The sequence below is a fragment of the Trachypithecus francoisi genome, unplaced genomic scaffold (genome assembly GCF_009764315.1).
Source record: "Trachypithecus francoisi isolate TF-2019V2 unplaced genomic scaffold, Tfra_2.0 Contig00159, whole genome shotgun sequence".
Lineage (NCBI taxonomy): Eukaryota > Metazoa > Chordata > Mammalia > Primates > Cercopithecidae > Trachypithecus > Trachypithecus francoisi.
Window position 1 is genome coordinate 119,425 of NW_022680496.1, and position 23,135 is coordinate 142,559.

A 23,135-nucleotide genomic window follows, 5' to 3' on the forward strand; every position below is an offset into this window, starting at 1 on the left:
GTAAAGTATAGTTGTTAAAACAACAGAAACAGAGTAAAGAGGCTGTGGCCCCTGGGGGGCAGTGCCGGAGCAGGGCCCTGCATACTTAGACCTGGGGAGAAAGGGCTCTATGCTCCAGCAGGTCTAGGATTGGCAGGCAGGGAGGTGGGTTCTCATGTGTTGGCCCTCATCGCAAAGAATGGAGATCTAGTGGGGCTGATGGTGGGCTGGAGAAAGCCTGATCAAGATGCAACTGTGGCCTCAGTCCCCTCCTCCAAGTCCCCCACCTCTGACTGCAGGTAATCTGCAAAGAGAGCCCCGGCTCAGCACAAGACACGCCCCAGGTCGCCCTAGGCGGTCAAAGCACATGGCCAGCTCGTCGTCACCCAGCCCATTGCACATGATATGGTGCTCCAGCAGGAGGGCCAGGCAGAGGAACAGCATAAATGGGTTCCCCTGCCAGACTCCTGGGGTAGGGGCAGCCCCATTGGTGGTGTGGGTGGCAGGGACTTTCCAGGGTCTTTCTGGGAGCCTACCTCTCGCATCAAGAGGGAGCCTACAGCCTTGTTACCAGGGCAGACACCTCGTGGTTGGATGGTGGAGATGAGGAAGATGGGGAATCAGGGTGGGAAAAGGAGGAGAGCAGTGGGTGTGGGAAGTTTGGCAAAGGCTTGGAGAGGGACTTGGAGCTAATAAGGGTGGTTGGGTGGGGCAGCTAGACCAGAGGGTCCCTCCTGAAGCCCATGTTATCCCTGAGTTGCTGGAGGCCATCCAGGATGGCTTGTCTCAGGTGACACCCCCTGCTGGCTGTGGCCAGGTGGTCAATGGCATCTTCAAAGGTACTACCTCCTCCACTGGCAGGCCTCAGCATGTGCCTGTCGCACGGGCTGCCCCCTGTGGCCACCAAAACCAGTGTCTGCCACTTGGCTGCGGGACCCAACCTGTTCTCCCTCATGTTCAGGAGGATCGGGGGCAGCGAACTTCAGGTGACCTCACGCATGCAGAGGGCATCTTCGAAGATGAACTCTCGCTTGAGCTCCAACAGCAAATTCAGAAGAAAAGGAAAGACTTTCGTTCCTTCTGTGTTATAATAGGAAAACAAAAATAAAGGAACCTATATAGTTTAAGCACCAAAAGAAACTAGGAATTGATTAAAACAGAAATCAATGAGCTAGGAAACCAACACGCATCCCATTCATACTTTATTAGAATGGATGAGCGACCCACGCATCTACGCATGCGCAATGAGCTGGACGACAAGGAGGTCTCTGCAAGCGCTGATGAAACAGACCTGAGCACATCGTGACTTACAGTTTCCCTGGTAAGGGGGATGGGGGCAGCAGACACATTCAAGACTAGAAATGAGAACAGAATTTGGAGAAAACTGTATTCCACACTATGGCAATATGTTTGCAAACCTGGGGGGATGGACTCCCCAGGATATGAGTCTCCTCAAGGGGACGCTGGGTCAGATTCTCGGGTGAAACCTGGTTCGATCACTCACTAGCTGTGTGACCTTATGCAAATCATTTAACCCCTGTGTGCTTCAGTTCATCATCTCTCAGATGGAAATAATGATAGTTCCTGCCTCTTGGGTACTTGTGAGAACTAAAGGAGTTCATAAGTGCTCAGACCTGGCACACAACAAAGGGTCAGGAAGGGGTGGAGTTGTTATTAAATGGTGTCAGCACACAGGCTGTGCATCTGCAAGAAAATACAATGTGCAGGCTGGGTATGGTGGCTCACGCCTGTAATCCCAGCACGTTGGGAGGCCGAGGCATGTAGATCATGAGATCAGGAGTTCAAGACTAGCTTGGCCAAGATTGTGAAACCCCATCTCTACTAAAAATACAAAAATTGGCTGTGCATGGTGATGGGTGCCTGTAATCCCAGATGCTCAGGAGGCTGAGGCAGGGAATTGCTTGAACCTGGGAGGCAGAGGTTGCAGAGCAAGACTCCCTCTCAAAAAATATATATATATAAAAAGAAAATCAATGTGCATTTTTATTTGCATTTGTAAAATCAACTCTTGATGGATTCAAAGTAAATAATAAAACAATAAAAATCTTAACAGAAGCCGGGCACGGTGGCTCAAGCCTGTAATCCCAGCACTTTGGGAGGCTGAGACAGGCGGATCACGAGGTCAGGAGATCGAGACCATCCTGGCTAACACGGTGAAACCCCGTCTCTACTAAAAAAAATACAAAAAACTAGCCGGGCGAGGTGGCGGGCGCCTGTAGTCCCAGCTACTCCGGAGGCTGAGGCAGGAGAATGGCGTCAACCCGGGAGGCGGAGCTTGCAGTGAGCTGAGACAGAGCGAGACTCTGTCTCAAAAAAAAAAAAAAAAAAAAAAATCTTAACAGAAAATTAGGAATTAATCCTGGAGCAAAGAAACCCTCTTAATCTAAACTAAACAAGAGAGTTCCATTTAGCTTTATAAAAACTTTTATATAACAAAAGATACCATAAATAAAGTCTGTGGACAAAGCAAAGAGCTCCTAGATACTGACAAGGAAAACACAAACACCTTCCAAGAAATGGGCAAATGCCAATGGCCATTGCATGGTGAGGAATACCACCAGACAGCAGGGAAACGGCAGAGTGCCGCACGCCTCCAGGCCAGCTGGAACTACAACAGCCCCTTAGGGCCACCTTGGTGGACAGTCACCGGCAACACCTGTGAAGACTGACAAAGCCAGCATCCCCGGGATCTAACACACAGAAATACACACGCCAGGACATGCAAAGTGGCCCATGGTGCATTGATCCAAAGTGGAAGGCAAAGTGGTCTCCCATCCACAGGGAACACTGTGGTTACTTGCACATTCAACATGCTTGCCACTGCTTTCCCACGGCCACCAGGAGGAACGGACTCCAGCTCCCCGTCGCCCTGGAGGGAGTGGGGTCAGAAGATGCAGAAGAGGGTGCATGATGAGGCTCTGCTTTTAAAATGCTGACAGCTCCCAATGTGTCTGTACATTTTTGTGTGTGTTAAATAAGCACTGAGAAAAACTTAGGGAAAATATTGTGGATTACTGATGAGACACTCACATTGAGAAAGGGGCAAACCAAGTACACACAAAAGAAAATGAGCTAAACAATGTGTATTATGTTTGTAAAATTACATTTGTGTGATTATTGTGAAGACATGAAACTTAAATTTTGTTTGCATTTTTCGAGTAAACATATTTCCTGTGTGATGAGGGTGCATTCAATGTCTGTTAAGATGCAGGATGGGGCTTCCCAGGCCCCAAGAGACTGGCAGTACCAACCCAAGCGTGCCCTGGCATGTCCTCCTGGAGTGCCCCTCCTGTGTCCCTTTCAGGACGGCCGGGGCATGGGCTGGTCTGCAGAGGCTCTGCAGCTGGGGCTGCAGCCAGGCGGTGACTCAGGCAGGTTCCGCCTGGGCTGGGAGGGCCGGGCATTCCTGCTGTGAGGCTGCCTGTGCCTAACTCACCATGACTTGCACTTTGCTGCCATCTTGCCTGGCAGGCTGACTTAGCCAGGATGGCCCTAGTGCCCACTTCCCCCCCAGCCAGCACTCATGCCTTCTGCCCCACTAAGATGCCCTCGGCAGACGCTTCCTGGGAGCCAGGGCCTGGGCCTGGGAGCCACAGCTTCCTGGGAGCAGGAAAGTCCAAGGGAGATGGGGTGAGAACTGGGGGCCTCTGCCGCATCTTAGGGGAGGCTCCCCATTGCTCGCACTCACCTCCCGAGGCTGCAAACCTGCAGCTTCTCTGACCCAAGGCACTATGACTAGCGGCAGATAAAGAGATGAAGAAGCCCCAGAAGTCCTTTCTTACAAGTCCCCAGGAGGTGCGGACACAGTGGGGGAAAGTGTCCCGGGCACAGCCAGTTCTGCTGACTTCGTGCCTCTACAAAGAGGGGCTCTGTAACAGTAGTTGACTGACTGCCCTTGGCTGGGCACGGTGACTGGATTACAGCTCTCTGTGGCCTTCAACTCCTGGGCTCAAGAGATCCTCCCACCTCAACTTTCCCTAGTAGCTGGGACTACAGGTGCACACCACCGTGCCCAGAGGAGTTTTACATTTTTTGTAGAGATAGGGTCTTGCTTGGTCACCCAAGCTGGTCTCGAACTCCTGACCTCAGGTGATCTGCCCGCCTCGTCCTCCCAAAGTGCTGGGATTACAGGTGTGAGCCACCATGCCTGGCTGAACACTAAGTCGTATTCCTTCTATCTAAGTATATATTTGTACCCATTAAGCAAGCTCTCTTCATTCCCCCACCTCCCCACCCTTCCCAGCCCTGGTAACTACCAATCTATTCTCTATCTTCATGAAATCCACTTGTTTGGCTCACACACGTGAGGGAGAACACGTGGTATTTGTCTTCCTGAGGCATAACACTTTTAACCAATGGGGAGATCCCTGAGATCCACTGCCTAATTTTCTCCTTTCTATTCCTTTTTTTTTTTTTTTTTTTTGAGACAGGGTCTTCCACTCTGTCCCCAGGATGGAGTGCACTGGCACGATTATAGCTCACTGAAGCCTTGACCTCCTGGGCTCAAGCAATCCTCCCACCTCAGCCTCACAAGTAACTGGGTGCATGCCACCATGCCCAGCTATTTTTTTTTTTTTTTTTTGAGATGGAGTCTCGCTCTGCCCTCATCCAGGTTGGAGTGCAGTGGCGGGATCTCGGCTCACAGCAACCTCCGCCTCCCAGGTTCAACTGATTCTCCTGCCTCAGCCTCCTGAGTAGCTGGGATTACAGGCATGCGCCACCATGGCCAGCTAATTTTTGTATTTGTTGGCCAGGCTGGTCTCGAACTCCTGAGCTCAAGTGATCCACCCACCTTAGCCTCCCAAAGTGCCAGGATTGCAGGCGTGAGCCACAGCGCCCAGCCGCCCAGCTAATTTTTTATTTTTTGTAGAGATGGGTCTCTCTATGATGCCCAGGCTCCTTCTACTCATATAAAGGAAGTGGTTTCCCCTCCCAAAAACTATTTCTAATCTAAACGTTCCTTGAAATTTAAGCAAACTCACTTTTCATTCATTCATTCATTCATTCAACCCTTTTTTTGTTAGCTTTGGGTGAATTTGCTGAAAATCGTCTTGCTAAATGATTGCTTTTCTGTCCGAGGGATGGTTTGGCATAGTGGACTGCTTCCACATCTTACGAGGTCTCCCTTGCGCCAGGATATGGTACTGAACAAAAACTGAGATCTCTGCCTTTGTGGACATTCCAGTCCATGGGGGGGACAAGGAGAGAAGAAAAACAATCAACACATAGTCACACAAGCAAAGATATGCTTGCAGGTTGTGACAGGTTCCTGGAAGCAAGGAAGGTTTTATTTGGGGGGTGGGAGAGGTCAGGGAAGCTGAGATCTGAACATGGGTAAGAGTCTGGTGCAGAGTGGAAGATAAAGTGTCCCAAGGAGCAAGAACAGCACGTGCAAAGGCCCTGTGGTAGGAAATTGCCTGGTTCAGTCAAGGAATGCCAGCGGACTGCAGTGCAGTGAGAATGGTGGGAAGTGGTGCAAAGTGAGGCCGGTGAGGCAACCAGGAGCCAGGCCCCTCAGGGGCTCACAGGCAGTGGGAGGAAGCTTCCCGACAGCAAGGGGGCGCCACCCAAGGATGTGAATCAGGGGAGAGAGATGCTCAGGTCCTCATCGTCCGCACGTCTCTCTGGCAGCCACTTGGAGAGGGCAGCTGAGCCTGGACTCAAGGAGAGTAGGCAGAGGGCAAAAACAGTGGCCTGGGAGAGAGAGAGAGAGAGTGACAGCCCAGGCAAGGATGAGGCATCGAGGATGGAGTATTAGGACTTGCAAAGATTAAATCATGCTTGCAATCCTAGCACTTTGGGAGGCTGAGGCGGGAAGATCAACTAAGCCCAGGAGTTTGAGACCAGCCTGGGCAACATAAAGAGACCCATCTCTACAAAAAATATTAAAATTAGCCAGGCATGGATCGCTTGAGCACCGGAATTCAAAGCCGCAGTGAGCCATGATGGCACCTCTGCACTCTAGCCTGGGCAACAGAGCAACACCCTGTCTCAAAAAAAAAAATCCGAAAAGCAAGTATCTGTAAGTTTCTATCACAACCCACACTTTTGCCACTACTGAAACTATAACCAAAACCCAAACACGCAAACAAGGATTTTGTTCTTTGTAGATCTGAACTGCTTCTAGGCTCCTTGTTCTGACGCTTCCACCGCTACTGCTGCCACTTTCGACGACACGCACGCCACCTAAACTTTCCAGGATGCCATCGGCCCGCCAGGCACTGTTCTGGTCACTTGGTGTCCTCACTGCTGCGTTGCTGGCTTTTGCTAGTTGATTCCATGGTTCTCCTAGGGGAGAGCCGCTGCCATGATGAGCCAGCTCCGAATGGCCTTCGGCCTTGCATTCTGCCCTCTACTCAGGATCCAAATTCCCAGGGGAGTTGGGGAGGCCTTGTGGGGAGCTCACCCCAACCCATCCCATGGCTGGCCTGGAGCAGGCACCTGGCTGGCCATCTCACCAAGTAGGAAGGGGTTGCCTGCAAAGAATCAGCTGCTGCCACCAGAAAAGGGGAGAGGCTGGCACCGGCCTGGGCCCTGCCTGTTCTTCCCCCTCTCAGGAGGCACCCCACTTTGCACCTACCACCCAGTCCAGGCCCCCCCACCAGGTGTGAGGTCCTGCAGATGCTTCCTTCTGCTGTTTCTGGAATGTTTCTCATTCTTATTTGGGGGTCTCGTCATTTCCTGCCTGCATTGCTGGAAGCTGTGGCTTTAGGGCTAGACCTGTCTCACACTGTGCCGTGTCCAGGGGGTTCTCTAAACCAAAAATAACAGACATTTGTCTGTCTGATAAGCTCCTCAGTGCCCCGCACCCCCACAGCTGGCCTGGACTACAGGCCTCTGTAAGCCTCCACCTCAGGAGTGTCATTCACTTCCACACCTCCTGCTGGCAACAGTGGACACATCGCACCTTCTCATGACATAGTGTTCCCTGCCTCTGTGCCTTTCTTCTGCTCTTCCAGCCCCCTTGCTCTTCCTTGCTCAAATGCTTCTCACTCAGCTCAGATGATGACCCCTCCCACGGACTCTCACCCCAGCCCCTCTAGCATCCTCTGACTACCTGGTCATTGCAGTGTTCACATGATTTTGAAATTTCCTGCTTATTCTGTCAGTCAATAAATATTTATTGAGCATCTACTATAGATGCTGTATGGAGATCACAGCAGTGAACGAACCAAATTCTAGCAGCCAGGAGTTAAGGGACAGGTAGCAAACAAGATATAAATGCTCCAGAGAAAAAATAATGGAGGAAGAGGACAGCATTGCGCTATTTTCCACAGCACATTGGAGGAGAGCTGCGTGGATGGATGGAGGGGAAAGGGGCTCCAGGTGGAGGGAAGCAGGAGGGCCAGAGCACATCCTCAGGACTGGTAGGCCATGACGGGGACCTTGTGTTTGCCTCGAATGAAATGGGAAGCAGGGACCCCATGCTGGTAAGCAGCCTGCGGGCAGGTAAAGGTGGCGGGAAGTGCCTGGTGAGAGTCTGTTTCACACCTGCCTCCTCCCCACAGCGTGGTGCAGAGCAGGAGCCCAGCGAACATTGATCAGAGGGCATGGGAAGGGCTTCTCCAGACTCCTTCCTTCCCAAGCGTCTCTGGTTTTCGGTGACCACACAGAGTTCTCACCCTCCTTGGCCCTCTTCTCAGCTATTCAATGAGAAGGCAGATTTATGGATTGGAGACGCCCATCAAAAGCCCCCAGCCTGTGGTTCCCCAGGGCTAGGGTCTCTGCCTCAATGGGGCCCTGTGCACACTGGGGGATGTGAAGGGCCCGGGGCAGCGCTGGCTGGGAGGGGACCATGCTCTCACTGTGGCTCGTGGCTGACCCCTGCTGATCTTATGTAACCAGAGAACTCAGAGAATTGCATCTGGCAGTGGCAAGTCTGGAAAGCTGGAAGAGCTCCACGCCAGGCTGAATCAATCAGCAGCCCCCATGCCCAGGGCAAACACAGACTGTTTTGAAGATTGGATATGTGCCCTGCCCAAGCCTTCAGAAACATTCTGGCATTTCAGAAGCAAACAAAAGCAGACAGCCCGGGACCTAATCCCCAAAACCAGGGCTGTAGGGAGCAGAGGTCCAGAGGATGCCACACCCCACATTGGAATATTTTTTTTTTCTTGTCACGCAAACTTCCTGGGCAGGAACTCCAAGGGCTCAGTGGGCAGGAAGGAGGGTCCTTAAATACGTCCCTTCTTGGCTGTTGCTGTTCCAGAAGCCCCAGTTACCAGGAGAGGCTGTGTCAAAGGTAATCCTCTTCCCTGCTTACCTTATTTTTTCTCTTGTCTAGGTGGAGCCTGCCCTCAGAGCGGAGGCCCTAAGTGTTAAGAGTCCTACATCATCTCCCGGGGGCTGGTCCCTGCCTCCAGGACCATCATCTCTGGAGCATCCTCCTGGACCTCTGGCAGCTTTGCCATCCCCCAAACCTGGAGGCGGAGGTCCCAGGAATCCGCGGAGCAGAGACACTAAGGTGGCCGTGGGGTGAGAGGCCTTGATGGGCCGTCAGACTCCATCACTGGAGGGAAGGCAGCAGAGCCAAGTGGTAAAGGCATGAGCTGCCAACAGAGATGGATGTGGGTTCAAGCCCTGACATGCCATTTACTACCTGTGAGACCAGACAGAGCACTGAGCGTTTCTCAGTCTCCCTTTCCTCATCTGTAAAACGCACTCATAATTGTTCCTTCTTCATAGGCATCACTATAGAGCTTTTGTGAGGACAGAAGGCAGTGAGGAAGGGAGGGGGGTGCCATTGGGGGGCAAAGTCAACACCGGCACAGGTGAGAGGAGCGGGGTGCAGGAACGTGGGGTGTGAGGCGACGGGTTCTGGGGAGGCCCCCAGTGCATGCAGCAGCAGCTCCCATTCGGGTGCAGCTGCAACGTGATGGTCTCCACTCATCTCTGTGAAGTGGCATCTTTGTTAACCTGTCTCTCGGGGAAGGCCTGGGAAGGCCGTCCTGCCCAGAGACCACCGTTCTGAGTGGCGATGCTGGGGTGCAAGACCAGTCCCGTCCCACGCTCACCAGGCTCTTCCCACCTGGGTGGCATGCCTTGGTGGCTAATGCCTAAGGCTGCTGCCCTGCTTTTACCGTACAAGGCTCGGGAGAGAAGCAGGACCTTCCTGCAAGGCTGGGGTTGTGGTCAGCAGGAGGGGCCTGGCCCATGGAACTGAGAAGGTCCCAGAGAAGGGGCTTCCCCAGCCTCCTATCAGATCATAGGGAGGGGCCATGGAAGGGCCAGGCTTAGAGCACCCTCGAAGCCAGCAGGTCCCTCCTCCCTGTGCAGAAAGCCTGGGGCTAGGGGTCAGCCTATGAGGAGGGGAGGCAGAAAAAGGATCAGAAGCCACTCGCTGGAATGTAGGCAGGACCATATATCTATATACAATATAATTATATATTACTTATGATATATAGGGTTTTTTTTTAAAAATGGAAATACCCTATTTCTGCTGATGTTAAAAGCTATGCCGGGTCTGCAAGTGGGCTGAGTATCTCTGGAAGGGGAGTCAGGAACTGGTAACGGTGGCCCCTCTGTGGGGCAGCACCTGACAGCTGATGGAGCAGGGACGAGGGTGGTGGACATTTTTCTGTGTCCATTTGCTATATTTTACATTTTGTTTCATGAGCATGTATTGCCTATCTTAAAATGCACCAAAATTTAAAAAATACAAGCTCATTGCAAAAAGTCAAACATTGCGTAAGAGGAAAACAGATCATCAATAATTCCACCCCCAGCAGTTGTCCCATCATGTTGGGGGCTACCGTTCTAGTCCTTTCTTGCATGTCAGAACACACACACACGCGCGTGTGCACACACACACACACGCCTGGTACATCTGTTGTTCCCTAACCCCTTCCCTTCCCTTCCCTTCCCTTCCCTTCCCTTCCCTTCCCTTCCCTTCCCTTCCCTTCCTTTCCCTCCCCTCCCCTCCCCCTCGTCATACCCTCCCCTTTCTTTCTTTGTTGATGGAGTTGTTCCATAACCTCTTTTCTTTTCTTTTCTTTTTTCTTTTCTTTTCTTTATTGATGAAGTCTCACTAAAAGTAATTATATTACTTACCCGAAGCATTCAAATACCGCTTCCACTGATAGCCTCTTGACTTCTAGCAAATCTCACTAACCAAGCCTTACCTCCTACCACTAATCTAACAGGAGACCTCTGTGATTATGGCTCCATTCTCCTGGTCAAAATGCTGGAGTACAATGGCCCAATCTAAGCCCACTGCAACCTCCTCCTCCCGGCTTGGTTCAAGCACTTATCCTGCCTCAGCCTCCCAAGTAGCTGGGACTACAGGCGCCTGCCACCACTCCCGGCTAATTTTTGTAGTTTTAGCAGAGACGGGGTTTCACCATGTTGGCCAGGCTGGTTTTGAACTTCTGACCTCAGGTGACCCGCCCACCTCAGCCTCCCAAAGTGTTTGCTAGGATTATAGGCGTGAGCCACCGCGCCCAGCCTGTAACCTGTTTTCTTTCTTATCCTCAGTGCCTGGGACACCCCTGGTGTAGAGAGAGCCCCTACAAACATTCTCTGAATAGCCTGCTCCACCTAATCCCTAAATACTGCACAGTAATCCCGCACGTGGGTGTGACAGGAGTCATTTAAACCGTCTCCTCTTTCGGACCTTTGGGTTGTTTCAATATTTCCCTGTTATAGAAAACAGTGATGACTTTCTTATTCGTGAATGTTTAGGAAAGGCTGTAGGACTTCTTTGTCACAGAGAAATACATTTCAAAAACTTTTGCCACATATTGCCAAATTGCCCCCGGAAGGGCCATCCCAATTTGCCACTATGGTTTCGTGTATTGGGAGCAGGAATCACCTTCACACCTTTTTGTGGAAATCTGCAGCTCTGTGAATCCTTGGCGGGCATGGGCGTGCGTCTCCCAGGTGTGGCACACATGGGTTTACATACCAAGCCTGGTTCAGCTCTGCCAAGAAACCAGCGCTTTTTAGAACAATGGCTTAGCCAGGAGGGTGGTGCTGGGTTTTCCTTTATCGGCTTGGGTGTGGAATCGCGTACTGTGCCCCTCCGATCTGATCTGGAGAGCGGCTGACTGTGTGTGCAGAGCTCTGGGGGTGTTGATCTGGGATGGTGCCACCAGCTTTGCAAGCAAGTATCGGAGCGGGAGAGGCCGGGAAAGGCCCTGCCCCAGCACGCTGCCAAGAGCCCCCAGCAGCAGTTCTGCTTAGGATGCGTGTTGCTGCGGGTGTCACCTTCTCAGGGGCTAGCAAGGCAGCCAGGGGCCCAGGCGTCTGAGTGAGGGGCGGGAGAGGAGGCCAGGCAGAAAGCGGACCTTCCAGCGGGAAGGCCGTTTTCCCCAAGGCCGGGCCCGGGCCCAGGGAAGTGCCTTCCTATAGCATTCAGGCGGGGTGGGAGGCGGGGCGCGCTCGTGCCCCTCCGCCAGCTGCAGGTGCTCTCTGTCCCCAGGCACCATGAGCAAGATCAGCGAGACCGTGAAGCGCGCCCGCGCCGCCTTCAGCTCGGGGAGGACCCGCCCGCTGCAGTTCCGGATCGAGCAGCTGGAGGCGCTGCGGCGCCTGATCCAGGAGCGCGAGCGGGAGCTGGTGGGCGCGCTGGCCGCAGACCTGCACAAGGTGCTCGGGCTGGGCGGCAGCCCTCTGCCAGTGTCGGGGCCTCGCGGTGGGGCAGGGGGCTGGGGGCAGTGCGGCCCGGAGAGATTCAGGAAGAACTTGGGGCCACCTGGCCTCTCGGTCGCGGAGACGGGGCACACTCCCCTCCCCGCCACCGGGCCCAGCGCCCCTCCCACTCCCCGCCGCCTCTTTCACCCTCTGGCCTTTTCCTCCTGGCCCGACCTCCGCGTCCCGCCCGCAGCGTCATTTCAACTCTCCTGCTGTCCCGACACCCCGAACTTTTGGTCCCCCCATTCCTCAGCCCCACGCAGGACCACCTGGTTCTCCACACCAGGAACCAGAGCAGCTTGGCACCCCAGAGGGCGTGGGGGGCTCTTCCCTCCCTCCCAGTCCTCACAGGGGCTGTTCCGTCCCTCGCCCTGAGCAAGATCAGACGCCTCCGCATCTGCAGACCCCTGCTGTCCCCACATCCTGCCTGGGGTCCGGCGCTCGGGAGACCATCCTCCCACCGACTACCCTCTTTACTTCTGCACTTTTATTTTATTTTATTTCATTTATTTATTTGAGATGGAGTCTTACTCTGTCACCCAGGCTGGAGTGTAATGGCGCGATCTCGGCTCACTGCAATCTCCGCCTCCCTGGTTCAGGCAATTCTCCTGCCTCAGCCTCCCGAGTAGCTGGGACTGCAGATGCGTGCACCACAGTGCCCGGCTAATTTTGTATTTTTAGTAGAGACGGGGTTTCGCCATGTTGGACAGGCTGGTCTTGAACTCCTGCCCTCAGGAGTTCCTCAGGAGGAGTTCTCGGCCTCTCCAAGTGCTGGGATTACAGGCGTGAGCCACAGCGCCAGGCCTGCTCCTGCACTTCTAAAGAAATCGCCCAGGACTTCTCATATAAACCAGAAACAATAAGGAAACCCACTCCGTTGACTTTACAGCTTCTGTGTTGCTCCTCACAGCCCAAGTTTATAAAAGAGACACGTTTTCCGCCGTCTGCATCCCCTCTTCTCACCCCTGCTCCCTGCAGGAGGCCCTGAGCGCCCAGCAGCCCTTGGTCCTGCATCTCCCTCCAGACATCTGAAGGGCCTGGCTCTGTCCACCCTGCCGGGATCCATCTCCCAGTGCCCAAATCTATCCCCCGTCCCCGGATCCATCCCCGCCTCCCCGGATCCATCCCCACTGCCTGGATCTACTCTCCCCTGCCCAGCTCTATTCTCCCTACCTGGATCCATCCCCTTGCCCATGCCTGGCCCCTTCACCCGCTCTCTCCCCTAGGGCCCCACACATCCAAACCTACCTGGGCCCCCCTCTGGCAGAAAGGGGTCTTCTCAGACCCACAGGTCCAAGGGGGTAATCCTGACTCTGCTTCCCCCGGGGGCCTTCTGCGGCTGCCCCCACCCTGGGCTGAGTGAGTGGCCTCCCGTCACCCTGGCAGCTGAGCAGTGGGGCTCCCCACTGGCCCCAGCTGCAGGCAGGCCCTGGCCCTGGAAGCTCACTGGGGCTGTGTCCCTGCAGAACGAATGGAACGCCTACTATGAGGAGGTGGTGTACGTCCTGGAGGAGATAGAGTACATGATCCAGAAGCTCCCTGAGTGGGCTGCGGATGAGCCGGTGGAGAAGACGCCCCAGACTCAGCAGGATGAGCTCTACATCCACTCGGAGCCTCTGGGCGTGGTCCTTGTCATCGGCACCTGGAACTACCCCTTTAACCTCACCATCCAGCCCATGGTGGGCGCCATCGCTGCAGGTGCATGGCCCTGTGGGAAGGGAAGCTGGGGGAGCACCGTCCACCACCACGGAGCTGAGCCAGGACGGGCTCAGGCCTATGTGAAGAGTCCTGGGGTCAGATAAGGGTTTGCTGGGTCTGTCACAGGAGGCTGTGGGGACCACACTATTTAGCCAGACCTCTTGGTGCCTGAGGTCCAATCAGGCTCAGGTGTCCACACCTGATGATGGAGAGAGGGCCTGCCTTCCCCTACCCTTGGGGACCTGGAGCTTCTGTCACCTAATATGCACCAGGGCTTCCTTCCTAGAAGGGGCCAGCGCTGTTCTACCATCCAGGCCCCCAGAGCCTCTCTCCCCTTTCTGCTTTTCCTCCAACATCTCAGCAACTCAGAGGGCCAGGTGGTGCAACTCTGGCCAGCATGTGCCTGTGCGTGTCCCTCTGTCATGTGCCCGTGTGTGCTCCTGGGTGTGCCCCGTGGCATGTGCTTGTGTGCCAATAACTCTCCCATCCACTCTCCTGAGGACACACGATGGAGGGGAGGCTTCAGGTGTGGTCCTTGGGAGGGCAGAGGCTCTGGGTGAGATACCCTGGGCATAGGCCTGGCTCTATGTGCTCTGCAGGGAATGCAGTGGTCCTCAAGCCCTCGGAGCTGAGTGAGAACATGGCGAGCCTGCTGGCTACCATCATCCCCCAGTACCTGGACAAGGTGAGGTGCCCTCCGGGGCCTCATAACTCCATGGCCTCATGACTGAGCTGGGGCCAGGTCTTTGGGGGATGAGAAATAGTGAATTCTTGCAGCAAGGGACCAAGCTGGTGGCGCTGAAGATGGTCCTTAGCAGCTGCCTTCTCTCATTGGGGTGAACAGAGCCCCTGGGCCAGGAAAGGAGGTCTACTGCCGGTTCCCGCCCCCTGCCCCCAAGGTGGGGTGCTGGGCTTCGGGGCTGCTGGTCTCGGCCACTGCCCATCCACACTTGCGAGAGCGAGGAGGGGCTTGGTGTTCGCTGAGCCCCCTTCTCTCCTTGCTTGGAAGGATCTGTACCCAGTCATCAATGGGGGTGTCCCTGAGACCACAGAGCTGCTCAAGGAGAGGTTCGACCACATCCTGTACACAGGCAGCACGGGGGTAGGGAAGATCGTCATGACGGCTGCTGCCCAGCACCTGACCCCTGTCACGCTGGAGCTGGGAGGGAAGAGCCCCTGCTACGTGGACAAGAACTGTGGCCTGGATGTGGCCTGCCGGTGAGAGGCTCGGGCCTGCTGGCTGCAGCGGCCCTTACTCTGCCTTCCAGCACACATGACTGCACCTCACGCTGTGGGTCCACTCTGAGTAGCACAGACACCTGCTGCCTCACGGAGCAGTGGTCCTGGCAGAAACTCACATGGGGATAGGGGTGGGGACCATGTGCACAGAAGACACGTGGGGAGTCCCAGAAGGCTTCCTGGAGGGGGAGAGGTCCAGGCTGAGCTCTGTTCGCTGAGTGGGCATCACTGGGGAAGTGGTACTCCAAGCAGAGGCTGCAGAAAAAGAAACTGTGGGATGTTCAGGACACAAGGAACTGTACTGGGTCCAGCCCTCTGCTGGGGCAGGGCAATCCGAGTTCTGGAGAGCAGGCCCAGAGGGTAGAAGAGCCACGGCCACTCGGGGTCTGGGGAAGAACCCGTATCTGCACCTCCCGACCCTAGCCAGGGCTCTGGCCACCTCCATATCCCACATCTGTGGCCCCCAGAGATGTAGGGGAGCCTGAGTGGCAGTGACATCTGGCTGTGCAGGGCAAGGGCGTGATCAGGGAGCATGGAGGCTGCCCCCAACAGACGTCCTCTAGAAATTCCCTACCAGTCCCTGGTGAACATGATCAGGGGCATTGGGTCTTCCTGGTCCAGTGACTAGAAGTAAGCAGACCGCTTAGGAGGACTCACTGGTGGCAAGGTCACAGCCGATGGCTTCTGCTGACCAGAGAGCTCAAGGGTCTACGAAACGAGATGCAGCTCTTGGGGAACCTTTTGGGTTTAGTCCAGTCTGGGACTTTCACAGACGCATCGCCTGGGGGAAATTCATGAACAGTGGCCAGACCTGTGTGGCCCCCGACTACATCCTCTGTGACCCCTCGATCCAGAACCAAATTGTGGAGAAGCTCAAGAAGTCACTGAAAGTGAGTATTGGCCCCTTGGCAGGGTGGGATGGGAGGCTGTAAGGCACAAGGTGGGCCTGGCCCCTTAACCAACTTCTAGGGATTTGGAAACATTGGATTTATTTTCTTCTAATATAAACATAATGCAAGCTAGGCATGGTGGCTCACACCCATAATCCCGCACTTTGGGAGGTGGAGGCTGGAGGATCACTTGAGGCCAGAAGTTTGAGACCAGTCTGGGTAACATAGCAAGATCCCGTCTTTACAAAAAATGTTTTTAAATTAGCCAAGCATGGTGGATGGGTGGTGCATGCCTGTTGTCTCAGCTACCTGGAAGGCTGCAGTGAGGCTGGAGGATTGGTTGGGTCCAGGAGTTCGAGGCGGCAGTGAGCTATGATTGCACCACTGCACTCCAGCCTGGGCAACAGAGCAAGACCCTGTCTCTAAGAAAAAAAAAAAAAGGTAATGCACATTCACTATAGATAATTTGGAAAAGATTAAAAAGCATAAAGAAGAAGAAAAATCTCCACCCAGAATCCCACCACCCAAAGACAGACACTGCTGGCCTGTGTCTGTGCAGCTTTTGGCCATGACGAGGGTCTGCGTCCTTACCCGAAGCCCCCACTTCTTCTCCACAGGAGTTCTATGGGGAAGATGCCAAGAAGTCCCGGGACTATGGAAGAATCATTAGTGCGCGGCACTTCCAGAGGGTGATGGGCCTGATTGAGGGCCAGAAGGTGGCTTATGGGGGCACCGGGGATGCGGCCACTCGCTACATAGGTGCGTGACCCCTGAAGAGCACAGCCCACCTGCCCAGGCCGCAGGGGTCCCCAGCAAGTTCACAGCAAGTGGGCACAGATACTTGATAAGCAGACATGACCTCGGGGTGGGTATAAATAGCTTTCACCAGGGAGCCTGGGGTAGACTCTAGCAGGCAGGGGCTGAGGACAGCTCCTGCTCCAGCCTCAGAATCCCCTCTCCCAACAAAGGCCCAGAAAGAGGGGCCTCATCTCCCCACCCCTCTGTAGCAGCAGGAGCAGGGACAGCAGAGGCCATAGGAGCCTCAGGTGTGCCAAGCCATGAGGGGACCCCAGTGCCCAGGCTGTGGGTCACCAGATGGGGCCCACTTGGCCCCGAGTTTGTCAAGGAGACAAGAGAATTCTGGCAGGGCATCAGGTGGCCGGCGGGTGCAGTGCCTGCTCCTGGTGACAGATCTCGGGTCCTTCCATACAGGTTAACCTGTAGTTGTCCCCCGTGGTCTGCCCAGATGGCACCCGGGACGCAGGTGCCTGGGGCACCTCTCTGGGGCCTCGTCCCTGCCCTTTTCCAAGCCTGGGCATCTTCGCCTGGAATAGGGTTGGAGCAGGGGTCTAGGTGCTTGCACTTTCCGACCGCGTGGCGGTCTCTGTGCCATCCAACTCTGGCTTGTTTCCTGCCTCAGCCCCCACCATCCTCACGGACGTGGACCCCCAGTCCCTGGTGATGCAGGAGGAGATCTTTGGGCCTGTGCTGCCCATCGTGTGCGTGCGCAGCCTGGAGGAGGCCATCCAGTTCATCAACCAGCGCGAGAAGCCCCTGGCTCTCTACGTGTTCTCCAGCAACGACAAGGTGGGCAGTGGGCCTGGGGTGCCCTCCTCCAGGGTCCTGGGGCCCACAGACCTGGGTTCAAACTGCAGCTTCACTGTTCTCTGGCTGTGTGACCTTGGGCAAGTCACTGGATCTTTAGAGCTCCTTTCACCTCGTCTCTAAGATCAGGACAGCAGCATCACCTGAGGACATTGAATGAGTGATCCTTGCCCAGGGCCCTGCACACAGGCTTGGGGGTGGCTGCTGTCACTCTTTGCTCGTGTGGTGCTGAGGGCCACGCGGTCTGCGGGAAGAGCAGGAGACGGCAGCTAGGGCTCTGCCTCCACCTGCTCCTGTCCCTGTGGCTCCAGGCTGTACCCAGGCAGGGTGGGGTGGGGGGCTGGGGCATCCTGTGGACAGGAGACTGAGGTCAGTGGCTGGGTCCTGGTGCAGGTGATTAAGAAGATGATTGCAGAGACATCCAGCGGTGGGGTGACGGCCAACGATGTCATCATCCACATCACCTTGCACTCTCTGCCCTTCGGGGGAGTGGGTGAGTCTGGGGCTGAGCTTGCTGCCTCCCTGCCTCCCTCTGGGGCCCCCAGGGCTGGGCACCCTCACCCAGCAAATTCGGGAGGGGCCGCCTCCTGTGGCCCAGGCCGCAGCTTCCCGCTAACCTCTTCCATTTGGGCCTTGGCCTCTGCCTGCCATCCATCAGACACACTTAACCTGGGAGTCTAGAGGGTCCTAGAGGTCACCTGGTGCACCGGCCTGTTTCATGGAGGCCTGAGAAAAGTGACCCAGGCCAAAGGTCACACAGCCATTTAGTGGCAGAGCTGGGATTAGACCCTTGCTGGGCACTCCCACTGTTGTCCCCAGTGTGGATGCCCTGGGGACACCCTGGACATTGGCCACCTTCAGGAGGCCCAGAAAAGGGCCACAACCTGGGGCTGGGTGCTGAGGGCCCCAGGATTTGAGGGAAGGATGGGTGATGATGGCTGGGGCTCTGCCTCTCTGCCCCTGTGGTTCTGGGATACACCCAACAAGGTGGAGAGGGAAGCCTGGGGCATCCTGGGGGCAGGATGCTGAACCCTGAGCCGACTTCTCCTCCGCAGGGAACAGTGGCATGGGGTCCTACCACGGCAAGAAGAGCTTTGAGACCTTCTCTCACCGCCGCTCTTGCCTGGTGAGGTCTCTGATGAATGATGAAGCCCTGAAAGTCAGATACCCCCCGAGCCCGGCCAAGGTGAGAGGGGGAAGGGGCTGTGGGTGGGCGGAGATCAGGCTGTGTGGGACCAGGGCCTGGGGATCACTGCCTGCTCCGTGTCCCTTTCACAGATGACCTGGCACTGAGGAGGGGCTGCTCCGCCTGGCCTGGCCACACTGTGTCCCATTGGAGTGCGGACCACTCTCGCTGGCTCTCCTGGCCCTGGGAGAGTCGCTCCTGCAGCCCCAGCCCAGCCCCGTTCCTCTGCTGACCTGCTGTCCTGTGCACACCCCACTCCCACATGGGCCTGGGCCTCACCACTCCAAGTCCCCACCCCATTCTAGACCAATAAAGAGATGAATACAATTTTCTAACTCAGCAAATGCAGGCACATGGCGCTTCTTATGCAGCACTGAACCCACCGACCTGTCCTGCCTGATCCCACTGCCCCACGCAGTGTGGTCACTGACGTGCCAGCAAAGGCCTCTCATCAGCTGGTGGGGCCTTGTGCCAGGAGGCCATGAACAGTGTCAGGGTGACACTCATCTTCCTTTTAGACTTGGGGAGGTCAGCTCCATCTCTGGTGTGTCCAGCCAAGGAGAGCCTGAGGAGGCTGAGCCTTGTTGGCACAGTGGTTCAGATACGGAGAGCTGATGCTCGCTCTTCCCAGACTAGCTTCACTATCTCGGGCAGGGATCACTTTGTGAGACGATGCAGTAGTCAACACAAAACGCCTTGGTTATGGCATAGTGCTGCTCATGGGGGCAGAGGACCCCAGGCCAGGCAGCACCAGCACCCACGGTGCCTCCACGGTGTGGCATTGGGCAGCAGCTGGCCCAGAGTCCCGTCCCAGAGGCCTGAGGAGCCAGGACAGGGTCCGGCAAGGGGAGTCTGAAGCTGGGTGTTCTGGGGGCTGGTTAGACCCAGAGTCAGGAAGCTTCCAAGCCTGGGCCTGGCAGGTAAGGAGAGGCTGCTGGGGGAGACCTGCTGAGGCTGGGCCGGTCCCTCTGGGTCCTCTACACAGACTCTCCTGGTGTCATGCAGGAACACCTTCCCAGCTTTTGCTGACATTTCCTTGTGAAAACATGGAGTTTTGTGCTGTCACCACCAGGTGTGCCCGGCCCCGGCTGGGATCCTCGCCTGCCGCCAGCCACTTGGCTGCTCCCAATAAAAGCCCACCCTCCACCTGGTCCGTGCCCTGCCACCACCACCCGCTTCCCACTCCTGACCTTCCTCTCTCTCCTGCGTCTTCAGTCTTCCCTTCTGTCCTGGGCCATTCCTATTCTCTAGTGTCTTGCGCCTTATTCCAAGTCCCCCAGACCCCAAATGCAACCAGAAAAGTCGTTAACTGTTACCTGTGCCTCCTTCCCTCCAGCGAGGGGGTGGGAACAGGGTCAGAGAGGAAACTTTTCTTTTGTTTTGTTTGGATGTTTCCCGCGTGGACCTGTGACTTATAGTATACGCAGAGAATTGAGCCAAACTAAATCTTGGCTGGGAGTGGTGGCTCATGCCTATAATCCCAGTACTTTGGGAGGTCAAAGTGGGAGGATCCCTTGAGTCCAGGAGTTCAATACCAGCTTAGGCAATAGAGACCCTGTCTCTACTAAAAATAAAAAATTAGCTGGGTGCGATGGTGTGTGCCTGTAGTCTCAGCTGCTAGAGAGGCCGAGGCAGGAGGATCACTTGAGCCCAGGAGTTCGAGGCTGTAGTGAGCTATGAGGTGCCACTGCACTCCAGCCTGGGTGCCAGAGTGAGACTCTGTTTCTAACAAAATTTTAAAACCCAAAGCCAAGAACAAAACAAAATAATATTTTCTCCTAACCGGCTCCTCCTGCGGCGACTGCCTCATCCCTCTACGCTCCTTCCCAGCAAGACTCATCTGAATGGGTGTTCTCAAACAGCGTTTCCTGCCCCCACTCACTTCTGCCTGACCAGCTGACCCTCCCTCACCTCTGTCCTATGGGGAACCCCTGGCTCTCGACCAGGCAGGCACAATCTCGTGTGGGCAGACTTCCAGGGTCTCACAGCCACTTTGGGTGTCTCTGCTGCCCTGCCACCTCCTTCCATCTGACCCCACCCTCCCTCGAGCACTCTGTTCTCCGGGTTCCTGGACCCCACAAGCTCCAGTTCTCCTTCCTCACCAGCTTGTGTTCCCTCTCTGTCGCCCAGGCTGGAGTGCAGTGGCGCGATCTCGGCTCACTGCAACCTTTGCCTCCTGGTTTCAAGTGATTCTCCTGCCTCAGCCTCCCGAGTAGCTGGGACTACAGGAGCGTGCCAGCATGCCCAACTAATTTTTATATTTTTAGTAGAGACGGGGTTTCATCATATTGACCAGGCTGGTCTCAAACTCCTGACCTCGTGATCTGCCTGCCTCAGCCTCTCAAAGTGTTGGGATTACAGGTGTGAGCCACCGTGCCTGGCCTAAGCCATTCTTTCCCAATGCGTGTCACCCTGCAGAGTGGCTGAGGCCAAAACCTCGGAGTCAGCCTTTACTCCCCGGCTTTCCTTCATGTCCAAGACTTCCGCAAGCCCCCAGGGGAACACCTTCAACTATCACAAAAATGTGTCCAACTCTGCATTTTTACCCACACGTCCCTGGCCTGAGCACCAGCAAATGCCTCCTAGGTGGCCTTCTTTCCTCCACTCTTGCTTCCCTGTGGTTCATTCTTCACTGTGCACCCAGATGATATTCCCAATACAAAAATCTCCGTTAGGGCAAAGTTAGAAATGCAAAAATAAGAGGCATGCCAGGCACAGTGGCACATGCCTCTAATTCCAGTGCTGTGGGAGGCCAAGGCAGGAGGACCACTTGAATCCAGGAGTTCAAGACCAGCCTGAGCAACAGAGAGAGACGCCATCTTATATTTTATAAATATAAGAAAATTAGCTGGTCATGGTGGTACATGCTTGTGGTCCCAGCTACTTTGGAGGCTGAGGTGGGAGGATCGCTTAAGCCCAGGAGTTTGAGGCTACAGTGAGCTGTTTTTTTTTTTTTTTGAGACAGAGTCTCGCTCTGTCGCCCAGGCTGGAGTGCAGTGGCCGGCTCTCAGCTCACTACAAGCTCCACCTCCCGGGTTCACGCCATTCTCCTGCCTCAGCCTCCCGAGTAGCTGGGACTACAGGCGCCCGCCACCTCACCCGGCTAGTTTTTGGTATTTTTTAGTAGAGACGGGGTTTCACCGTGTTAGCCAGGATGGTCTCGATCTCCTGACCTCGTGATCCGCCCGCCTCGGCCTCCCAAAGTGCTGGGATTACAGGCTTGAGCCATCGCGCCCGGCCAGTGAGCTGTTTTGATATGACTGCACTCCAGCCTGGGCAACAGAACAAGACTCTGTCTCAAAAAATAGAAAAAAGAGCCTTAATTCTCTCTGTTGAAAATAAAAGATTTCTGGCCGGGCGCGTTGGCTCAAGCCTGTAATCCCAGCACTTTGGGAGGCCGAGACGGGCGGATCACAAGGTCAGGAGATCGAGACCATCCTGGCTAACACGGTGAAACCCCGTCTCTACTAAAAAAATACAAAAAACTAGCCGGGCGAGGTGGCGGGCACCTGTAGTCCCAGCTACTCGGGAGGCTGAGGCAGGAGAATGGCGTAAACCTGGGAGGCGGAGCTTGCAGTGAGCTGAGATCCGGCCACTGCACTCCAGCCTGGGCGACAGAGCGAGACTCCGTCTCAAAAAAAATAAAAAATAAAAAAAAATAAAAGATTTCTCTCCCCTCCTTTGTCTTAGAGCACCTACTTTGGAAAACATGTCATTATAAGTTCTTTCTCTTTGAAATGTGTGTAAGTCTTTTCAGGAGCTATAATAAATAAGACTCTTGTCAGCTTTATGAGCCAGACATCTTTCTCAAGGGCTGGGGTGTCATCTCTTTGAAATGCACCCCCAAATTCTAATTCCTGTGACAGGGAAGAAGCCTAATTTCCAGTGGGCATATCTGTCCAAGTTGCAAAATTACCTCCTGTCATAAAGATATGAGAGGTTTGTTTTCTGGATAGAGTCAATTAGCAGCTCAGGCACAGTGGCTTACACCTGCAATCCTAGCACGTTAGGAAGCCAAAGTGGTAGCATCATTTGAAGCCAGGAGTTCAAGATCAGCCCAGGCAACATGGTGAAACCCCAGCTCTACAAAATATGAGAAAATTAACCAGGCATGATGGTGCACACCTATAGTCATAACTTAGGAGGCTGAGGCAAGGGGATCACTTGAGCCCAGGAGGTCAAGGCTGCAGTGAGCTATGATCATGCCACTGCACTGCAGCACAGGCAACAGAGTGAGACTCCAGCTCTAAAAACAAATAAATAAACAAATAAATAAAATGTTATGATGGCTTCCCATTGCACTTGAGGATCTGTAAATTGCCTTGCAAAGCGCCATGTGCTCTGGGCCCTGCCTTACTCTCTGACTTCTGCCATGAACTTCCTGGTTCAACACTCACGGCCTCCTGTAAGCCTTTCCCTTCCTCAGGACTGTTCCTTCTTCTCCTGGATCCTTCTCCTGGATCCTTCTCATCAGCCTCTGCCAGCTCAAACCTCATCTCCTTTCTCTATTCACTCTCACTCACCTGCCTTAGTCTTTGTCTTGTCTGTGCATCTGTTTATTGCCCGTCTTTACCCACTCAAGACAAGTGCTGACCTTTGTCCATTGTATTCACTCTAGATCTCTAGAGGCTAGAGCAGTGGCCTATACATAGAAGGTGCTATGTAAGTATTTGTTTAGTAAATGAAAGAATGAGTGAGTTTCAAAGACATCATTGGTGTTTTGTTGCCCTAAATCCCCCCAACCCCACACCATCATCTCATCTGATATTACCTGATTTTATTATTTATTTATTTATTTTGAGACAGAGTCTCGCTTGCTCTGTCACCCAGACTGGAGTGCAGTAGTGCGATCTTGGCTCACTGCAACCTCCACCTCCCGAGTTCAG

At 54.7% G+C, this 23,135-nt stretch overlaps 1 protein-coding gene and 1 pseudogene across 2 annotated transcripts; one reads left to right on the forward strand and one right to left on the reverse strand.

The window, feature by feature from the left end:
* Positions 1 to 221: 221 nt before the first annotated feature.
* Positions 222 to 8,890, reverse strand: LOC117070459 (annotated as a pseudogene).
* ALDH3A1 (aldehyde dehydrogenase 3 family member A1) lies at positions 8,104 to 18,593 on the forward strand. Of its 2 annotated transcripts, none has more exons than XM_033190793.1 (11): positions 8,104 to 8,242; positions 11,420 to 11,586; positions 13,098 to 13,329; positions 13,929 to 14,014; positions 14,339 to 14,547; positions 15,341 to 15,458; positions 16,076 to 16,217; positions 16,879 to 17,045; positions 17,457 to 17,556; positions 18,119 to 18,249; positions 18,342 to 18,593. In XM_033190793.1, the coding sequence occupies exons 2-11, from the start codon at positions 11,425 to 11,427 to the stop codon at positions 18,354 to 18,356; spliced, it is 1,362 nt and encodes a 453-aa protein (XP_033046684.1). In that variant the 5' UTR covers positions 8,104 to 8,242; positions 11,420 to 11,424; the 3' UTR covers positions 18,357 to 18,593. The 2 variants fall into 2 exon arrangements, with proteins under 2 accessions (XP_033046684.1, XP_033046731.1); XM_033190840.1 differs by lacking the exon at positions 8,104 to 8,242 and adding an exon at positions 10,965 to 11,101.
* Positions 18,594 to 23,135: the final 4,542 nt, after the last annotated feature.

Excerpts from the sequence above, each read along its gene's own strand:
- ALDH3A1 (XM_033190793.1), top strand. The coding sequence starts at position 11,425 with ATGAGCAAGATCAGCGAGACCGTGAAGCGCGCCCGCGCCGCCTTCAGC. Across the intron at positions 14,548-15,340 it reads GGCCTGGATGTGGCCTGCCG|ACGCATCGCCTGGGGGAAAT; the intron begins GTGAGAGGCTCG and ends GGACTTTCACAG. Across the intron at positions 17,046-17,456 it reads TGTTCTCCAGCAACGACAAG|GTGATTAAGAAGATGATTGC; the intron begins GTGGGCAGTGGG and ends GTCCTGGTGCAG.